Genomic DNA, 9670 nt, shown 5'->3' on the forward strand with positions numbered 1-9670 from the left:
TAACTGTGTCTAATTCAGAAGAGATAGACTTGAGATAAGGCACTTAATCAACGCCACCCAATTCAACTTTTGGGCTACTCTAATTAATTAAATAGTGGTATGTTCGGGTATGGGTTTTGAACCCGCAGCCCATAGTTGTGAGTCAAACGTCCTTACCAATAGGCCATACGTAGATTTTGCACACAATATTTACCTTCAAGGCTTCACAGTCCCCGACTGGTTGAGAATATAAGATTCTAATTTTCAAAAATGAAAAATATTTATAAGATGTTCAATTTTGATTTTATGGTTAATATAAAGATAAGTGATAATTTTGATTTCGCGTCAACATATGTCTTGGCTGGGAATATTCGGTACCGTAAAAGAAAGTGTCACAGAAAACAAAAACAACTAATATCACATTTTGATTTACAACATACGTGGAATTATTTAAAAAGACTTTCTGTAACAGAAAATCAAGTCAGATCCTTCAATAAAAAGGTGTTGAACGAATCTTAAAAAAAGAGCTCTTTTGCAAATCTAGCTTCCTGGACTATAAGGCCATTATAAAGCGACAGTCAGTTTATTTTCAAGTTTCGATACTCCACTTAGAAATTATAGATTAATTATAAAACACACAAAAAAATATTTACTAATCCCGATCGCTACAAAATGTTTGGTGTTAATTGTACAATTTGCGCTTATGACACGAAATCTCTAGTTTGTTTAGAGAAAAATGTTACTTTTCTCAGCCAATGGTGTAATAAAGTTGTCGTAGTGCGTATTTGTTACATACCAGAGGCAGACATTTAGCGAATATTATTTGTCGCTAGGTAACCAGCTGTATGTTTACAATTAGCTTTGTGCACAGTAGTGTTTACGTTTTCCTCTAAGGTTTGATAAGCAATTAGAAACAAATATGATGTATATATATGAATCATTATCACGTAAATTACCGTATATATATAGATAATCGTGAAGCGACAACTTGGATTCCAGTTTATGTTATTGTTATCGTTACTATAGTGTTAGTACAGCAGTTTTACGAGTTAAATTCGTAACGTTACTCGTTAGGCACCTAACTTATCATCCATATTCAAAATATACCTAGTCCCTTTTAATTTAGATTTATAAGCTGGCGAATTTGTGGCAACGTTTTAAAGAACAAGAGCAATATATATATATACATGTATATATATACAGAGAGAGAGAGAGGTTGCAATTAAGAAGGAGACACCGTAAAAAAGTAAGCAACAGTAAGTATTCTCAGTTTTATTTTAAATATACTTTTAGTTTTACCATCACGATTTTAGTTTAGGGCATGAAAAACTCCGTTGTAATCTTTGAATTTGATAATATTGATATATACCTAATAAAGTTCTCTTCCTGATTACGAGAATGCTTTTTTAAATAAAGTTGTAATTTAAAACCTATACAATTGTAGTTGAAATACCATAGCAAAATGTGTTTATATCCATTAGCATCCTTTTACATATCCAACAAGTAAAAGAATCATTACAAAATAGAAATTAGAGAAAAAAAAATATCTATAGAAGAAAATAAATTCATGAGTATGAAATACATAAAAAAGAACTATTAAAAATACAGAAAAGTAAACTTAAAATGAGACTAAAGAAAATCAGTTTCATAATGAAAAGAGTAGGTCAGTCCCAATATAGGGTAAAAAAACAAACACATCATAAATGACTAAACCAGAACTCAAAAAATCAACAAAATTAAAATACCTGCTGTTTAATTAAAGATAGATTCAGAAAAGTTTCTGGAATAATACAAAAAAATAAAGATAAGTTTTTACACAATATAACAAAGATGAAAGTTTTGATGGGGAAATTAAGTAATATTGTAATTTCTTTATGCAAGTTTCAATTTTTTGTGTGATTTATAGTACCCTTTGTGTCAGGTAATCAGTTTGTGATACTATATGACTAATCATACCAATGTGTTTATTGATTAACTACCAATAAGAAATGCAGGTTTTTTGAGTCTAATTATTTTGAAACACAAACTGATTAACCATTTTAAGTCTGAGTTTATCTAAAAAGAATTTTCAGTAATTATTTTGAAAACTTAGTTATGTTGAAACACCAGTTGTTTTGGTTGTATCTGTTTCTACATCTTTCTTCTAATGCAGATTTCTCTGTATTTTACGATATATTATATATTCAGTCTTTTCTAGTAACAGTTTGTTCTGAGCCGTAACCTAAATCTATTCTCTAGTTCAATCTCTTAATAATAACAATCTTACCAGACTGAGTCTAGTCTGATTCCTATGTACCCTAAATCTGAATATTTAATATATTCTCTATATATCCCTCTCTCTACTTATTGTAACTCAGAGAACCAGATCAGGCTGCTCAGGGCATGCATTCACCCATGTAACTGTAGATCACTTTTGGTTCAGTGCAAGGGCAAGTTCTGCCCTTGTAATATCATTTGACTCACCAACAAAAAATATTATTTTCTATTTTGATATATGTGAAGTTCCAGCTATCTTTCATACTAGAGAGTTTGTGTAACACCCTAGTAAAGTGACCCAGTTCCATGTGTAACTAGGACGAGAAGAACTTTGTTGTAGCCTTTGACTAACTTTCTATATACTGGAAGCTTAACGCCCTGTGATTCAGAGAAATTTCTAAAAAGTTTACATATTAATTAAGGTGGTACGATATCACAAAGTAAAGCTTAACCTTATATATCTATATATTTGCCCCAGAAAAACTTAAAACAAGATATCAATTCATGAAGCAAGCCATCCCATGAATTATCATTTCTAAAAGAATAAATCATTGAATCTGAAAAATACCATGCATATTTCTTGACTTTTAAAGTTTCTATTTTGCTCCTTTAATAATCAAGTTATCCTTCAAACTTTACTGAACCATAAATCCAGTGCCGGATTAACCATGAGGCAAATGAGGCAGTTGCCTCAGGGCCTCCACAAATATTTTGTTAACATTATTTATGAATATTGCAATATTTGATTTATATATTTATTTCTTATATTTGAAAGTTTGTTTTTTAATATAATAAAGTTTTTTTATTTCTTGTATTTAAAAGGGCCTCGATAAGGATGTCTGCCTCAGGGCCTCCACATACCTTAATTCCGGCCCTGCATGAATCAAATGGATTACTAACAGGAATCCTGTCAAAGTCCCTTATATCTTTAAACTTCATACTCAATTAAAAATCTTTTAAAGTTTTCAAGCTTTGTTTTTACTTTTGTCTTTCCTTCTATTGACATTATATACTAACATAACAAGAAATGTATAGTGTTAGAAGTTATTTTCACATGTGTATTCAGCAGACCCATGTTTATATTTCATGAGAATAATTATTTCATAATACATGCAATTTATATGTCTCACTATAGATGTTTACTGCAAATAGAGGTATTTTACTTTTAGAAAACTTTCTGATTGCATTATTTATATTATAGTTCTGGTAGTTTATTAATTTCTGGATTCAATACATAACTAAATTTTTATAATTGTACTTACATTTTTGAACTTTTTTCACTGAAATTATGAATTTTGTGAATGTCACAGTGAAATTGTGTCTTTAATTCTTTAAAAGGCCAGTGACTTCTTCAGTAGGCGATACGTGAAAACAAACCATGTGTTGTGTTTCATTATGAGTAGTTCTGAGACTGCCAGAAGTGTTCGCTTTCCCAACGCATCATCTGCACTAAATGTTAGTGAGGTAGTTTCACCTTTCCAAAAATATTTCTCCTCACGTCGTGTACAAACCTGGTCCGGAGTCAACGACTTTGATCGCTATCCAAAACCCCTTCGTTGTGATCGTCTTCAGAGATTGCCTCCAACTCGCAGTTCTGCCAGAAAGTCCTGCTCAACAGATGAACTGAATTTTAGTTTATTGTCTAAGTTTTTTACAAGTGATATGGGAAAAGAAATGGATCTGAATCAGAAAGTTCATCAACTAGAAAAAAGTCTAGTCTTTATCACAGAAGAACATGTCTCGGTGCTTAAGAAACTACACGAAGAACTAACAGAACTTAAAAATAAAAACCAAGGTGAGGAATTTTTTTTCAGTATCACATTAATTTAAACATAACATACAGACACCAAGAAACCAAGTATGTTCCGGCACATCCATACCCAATAAAAAACAAGTAAAAAATTAAACCAGCCCAGGCAATAATTTATTCGTCTCTTAAACTTTTGCGAGGTGCCTGCCTCCACTACTACTGACAGTAACTTATTCCATAAACAGTCAGCCTGCTATGAAGATAAAATTGTGGTAAAAGGAACTTTGTAGATAAAAAGAATTAAAATTTATATCAGTAGTAAAATTTGAAATTAAATATTATTAAATTACTTCTTCATTTTTTGTTGACATTTAACTAATAAGATATATAAATTATGAAAAATACTTGTAACGTAAGACACTTGAGAGGATTTTAAAATTCCAGCTTTATTTCTCTTAAAAAAAACTTGTTGAATCATCATTTTACACACAGCCTTTAATTTTCATGTGGTTTCATTAGTTTTGATCCAAGACCAACATTCGTTATATTTTTTTTTTTGGCTTCAAGGAGATAGTTTTAATAGCCTCAGAATAAAATTGTAAACATATTCCAGACAGTGTTGTAATACACACAGACACTGGTATTGTTGGATTATGTGCCAAGAAGTATAACAGAAATAATTTCTGAAAATTTTATAATTTATTTACTTGTGTTTCAGAACTACAGTTTGATATTACCATGGGTACAGGAACAGGATACAAGAGGTCAGGTAACAGAGAGGATACTTGTTGCTCAGGTAGGTATAAGAGTTTTCTATACCTTGCCAAAAGTAACTGTTTTATGTCATTTGACAACTATTCATATTACTTTTATTTCAATCTCAATATTTAGTCCATGATAACATAAGTTGTGGAACTTTTATCACAAAAAAAGGTAATACGGAACAAAAAAAACTCTCTCTATATATATATAATGGGTTAAACTTGTATATACTGCATGTGGTGTAGTCCTGTTTTACCTCTCCCATATTAAAATATAGATATGTATATTTTCAAAGCAAAGGGCAGTAAATTCTTTATTTTAATACCAGTAAGTTAATTTTTCTGATTTACTAGCATTCCCTTTCGTTTATCTGGCTCCTATCGCCACGTATATATTAAAATTAGAATTCTCTTGTTTATTTTTGGGTTTAATATCACATGTTCTGTAGAAATATGTTATATTCTTACTGTTCTTGTAGTTACCACTTTAAGTTGCCAGATTTATTTTTATTTTCATAGGTTTTTTATTACATAATCGAAGTTGAGGAGTGATTCCAATGAAATTTGTAAAGAGTCTGATTTCTTTGCTTACATTAATATTGTTATGGAGCAACTATTTTTTTATCAATAAAAGAAAGTACAAGACATTAGGAAAATTTAGTATTCATTGAATCAAACAGAATTGTTTCAAACTTATCATCAAACTTATTAAAACATATAAACTAAATTTCAGTTCATATTGTTGTAAGCTATATTTTCAATGTTTAAATTTAGATGTTTGTTTGCTAGAGGGAACTAGTCATAACATCATAATCTATAAACTTCCTGTACAAAGTAGAAAATAAGTAATAATATTGTTGCCTGATGAAGGCTCAGGTAAGAGAGGCAAAAGCTTCCAATAAAAGTATTTTAACATAGAAAAAAGTCTGTTTATAATTCTACAAATATAAATTCCACTTATTGAGTCAGCTATTCAGTAAAGTGAAGCAATGAGAAATTGATTGATTTAGTTCAATGTTAGTTAGGCAGTGAGAGTTATTAAGTCAGACAGTGAGAGTTATTGCATCTGTGATTCTGTTAGAGTTAGATAATGAGTGTTAGCGTATCTGTTATTGAAGTTATGTAAGTAAGTTAGTCATACATTAATATTCAGAAGTTCTGTTAAAATTTCTGTTGAAAATTGAATCACTGTATTTAACACTAAGCCTATAGAAGTTAACGTAGCCTGTAACAAACGTTACACTTATTGAAGAAATAAATTAATTTGTTATTGTTATCTGTACTGGACTTGGCATTATTTTCACCAAATAATCCAAAAGAACCTAAGGAATAATAGCTCACATTATAACAATATCTTTGACTTATACTTGTTTGCCTTAATCTGTTTGGAAAAAATCAATCCTAAACAAAATAAAAATCACTTTTAATATGATCACTGTAGATTTTATTAATCAGTTTTAAGTTTACCTCACCTTATTTTATGATTTATCTGTTACAGAAAACAAAGTAAAGACTGAGAAATTGGAAAAAGAAATAAATAAGTTGCGTGCTGCATTAAGAGAAGCACTGAAGTCCAATACCATCCTGATTACTCAGGTAGAACTGTTGAAAAGGTAAGTTACTTTACATTACAGAGTCCATGTGTCGCATAATACTGAGCAGTTTTATGTTTTTGCCTCTTACAACATTTGGTGTAAAGAATTGATCACAAAAATTTAAGTTACTAATTTTCTGTGTAAAATACCAGTGGTGTGACAAATTGGTCATTAGGGTTAAACAACCAAGTGCTGGATTATAATTTTTCATAACTGGTTATAACTCGTTACAATATTTTTTTGGGGGGAGTTTATATGTTGAAAAACATATAAGTTTATGTTGTGAATTAAACATAATTAATATTCATATGCCTATTGGTTAACAGCTGATCTTTTGCCAGATAATTAAAGGCCCCGAAACAATTATGGGAATTTATACTGTGTGAAATGAAACTACAAAGAGCTTTTTGCTTGAAAATCGAAACTAATGCAAATAATTTGAAACATCATTAACTGATTATAGTGAATGATTGATCAATTCTGATTAACCAATCCTATACCTTAATATTTCAACTAATTCCCAACTGTACAAATTGCATGTAAAACTGTAGTAGAAGCAAATAAGTGGGATTAATTACAATATGGATGATATTTTTGTTGAAATTTGTTTTGTGTGATTCAAATTATGTGTCTAATCAATAAAGGTATACACTCTAAAACAAGTTGGTGAATAAGTACTTTAGAGAAATGTGTTAAAAATCCAGTGAAGTCTATGTGAAACCCACCATTAATTCTAGGGGTAAAGTTGTGGTTGTTTTCTTTTATAAGAGCATCATTTCACTTCGCAACCAGATCCTACTAAAATGTTTAATTGTATTGTAAAAACGTAATTTAGCTCTGCAAGTTTAATAACGATAATTAGTGAGTTTAATGTAAACTATAATTTCATTATTTTATATTCAGTAAATATCATCAAAAGAGTTTGATCATGTCACATAATGGCCAATAATGATAACTACAACACAGTGTTCACCCAGTAGGCCCAGCTACTGAACAGTTAATGGAATTGTTTAAACTTTTAAAAGACAATGAGTAATACCCCTACTTTATAAGTTTCTATATCAGATTGTTTTTTTTTTATCTAATAAAATAATTTACTTTCATCTACATAATATTGCTTAATCTAATTAATTAATGTTTTATATAACTATTTCACTACCACGTTTCTAGATCAACAATTCTCCCGGTGTTTCATTTATTTTAAGATAGGCGATGAAAACAAAGCGAAACGTGTTTTATTTACCTGAAACTTGTAAACTTTGATAAGTTTTTAAGGGGAATAGCCTTTCTTTGTAGTTGTACAAAACATTTTGTTGTTCATGGCAGTGCTTTAGAGTGTGACATGTCAAACATTTTATATAGGTACAATATTAAAAACAATTGTCCATAGGTTTAGATAAAGTATAGACAGGGTTTTTACGTTTAAGACAACAATATACTTCAGATAGTGTAAGAAACTCGTAAACCAATGTCAAACTGTTCTTATCTACTAGTTAATATCTTCTGTTCAGATCAGGAGTATTAGTATATTCAATCTGTTGGGATTGTGAGTGTAAACAATGTCATTATTTTTGTTAAAATATTTCAGAGTATGTGTAATTGTACGAGGAGGAGTATAAGATATTTAAACATTTTAATTTTAGCAGTACTGGACTGTATATTTCCACATTTTGATAGCAGTGTTCTTGTTAATTTTTAAGGGCTAGTTTCGGGATATGTCGGACTGTGAACAGTTGTCCGCAGTGAACAGAGTAATGCTGTATTGTTGGTTGTGGAAATGAATTGTTACTGAAACTCACAGGCAATTCCTTGTTTGATTTCAAGAGGCTTCCCAAAAGTTTGGCATCAGTGGTGGGATTACAGGTGCTTCCAATTGAAAAAATAAACTTTTAATTTGGGAGAGAGAGAGAAATAAAACTGTAGTGTAATTGTAGCACTGTGTCAGTAAATCAGCCTGATAGTTTTTGTACATTGTAAAGAATATTGTTTAATTGGTCCTAAGTCCTGCCCATGATGAGTGTGTTATTCCAGCCTAAACAATTTTCCATGAAACATTGTCTGTGAACATCACAAGGTCACATGACCCTCCAAATAACCGAGCTACGTAAGATATATAAATGCGTCAACTTATCATAGACCACCCTGTACTGTATACTGTTTTACAAAATGTTCAAAATAGGGTTGTAAACAAAAATATAAATTATAGCCCAGTTTGCTTTTTGATTATAAGTATGGTTTCTGGATCAGTGACATAATCTAATATGTTCTGGATCAGGCACATAACCTATCACGGCATGCGTGTTCACTTCTTTGGAAATATTCATGAGGGAAATATTGAAAGTATTCCATCACAAAAGTCTGCTTTAAATATGAAATACTTTGCATTCAAAATAAGTATACCATTTAATATTCAGTATACTTGAATTGAATGATAGCATTCTAGAAGTTTGTGTAGAAATGTGATTCATAATTTGTATCTGATAATTAACAAATAATTATTAGAATATCGTAAAGTATTCTTCACTTGCCTGTTCTTTCTTGTTTCAGAGAGCAGTATTTAAACTCTGGTTCTGTGCCTTTGGTTCCTTACCAACCAATTCAGTTTGAATCTTGTCCTGAAGGGATGAGCAGAGCTCCTACACCTTCTGGACCATCTCCCAAGATTGATGAATATAGAGATACTATCTATCAGATTGACCAAGCAAGTACTAGATCTAGAGTTAGCAGTGTAAGTTTCCAACAACTAAGGTTTCTTTACTTCAAGTTATGGCACTTTTATAGAAGGGGTAATAAGAACAAGTAGAAAAAGTTTACATTAATAGATTTACAAAAAACATATTATTGTTAACTGTTATACAAGAAGTAAATTGGTGGAAAAACATCTTTAGCTTACAACACATGAATAAAATCTGGGGAAAAAACTTTGTTAATGAAACTAACAACAGTGAGAGTTTTTGTCATAGTTGTTTCACTAGTGACTGTACATTGTTTATTTTTAATGCTATGCTTTGATTCCATACTGACTCATTTTAATGGAGTGAATGTTTTCACACAGGATCATATAAGTGCCCAAAAGGGGGATAGGCCTGGCCATGTTGACAAAAGAGAAAGACATAACCAACAAAATCAAATTCAAAGACTTCCTAGGTTACCCCTCAGAAATCATGTAAACATGCCTCCTCAACAGTAAGTCTGAAACGTACAATTTTGTTAACTGCAGAAAAGGAACTTTGCGGATAGTTTGTTTTTGAATTTCGCGCAAAGCTATACGTGGGCTATCTGCGCCAGCCGTCCCTAATTTAGCAGTGTAAGACTAGAGGGAAGGCACC

At 30.8% G+C, this 9670-nt stretch overlaps 1 protein-coding gene across 2 annotated transcripts in view; it reads left to right on the forward strand.

Annotated features, from left to right (window-relative positions):
• Positions 1–769: 769 nt before the first annotated feature.
• LOC106469769 overlaps positions 770–9670 on the forward strand; it is a 15973-nt gene continuing 7072 nt past the window's right edge. Inside the window, exons 1-6 of one of the 2 annotated variants that reach the window (XM_013930279.2) lie at positions 770–1235; positions 3574–4030; positions 4704–4781; positions 6245–6359; positions 8889–9069; positions 9397–9527. In XM_013930279.2, coding sequence (XP_013785733.1) covers positions 3631–4030; positions 4704–4781; positions 6245–6359; positions 8889–9069; positions 9397–9527 — 905 coding nt within the window. In that variant the 5' untranslated portion in view covers positions 770–1235; positions 3574–3630. The remainder of the gene's footprint in view (positions 1236–3573; positions 4031–4703; positions 4782–6244; positions 6360–8888; positions 9070–9396; positions 9528–9670) is intronic. The other variant, XM_022398322.1, reaches the window with a different exon arrangement.

This window comes from Limulus polyphemus, unplaced genomic scaffold (assembly GCF_000517525.1).
Source record: "Limulus polyphemus unplaced genomic scaffold, Limulus_polyphemus-2.1.2 Scaffold3650, whole genome shotgun sequence".
NCBI classification, from domain to species: Eukaryota; Metazoa; Arthropoda; class Merostomata; order Xiphosura; family Limulidae; genus Limulus; species Limulus polyphemus.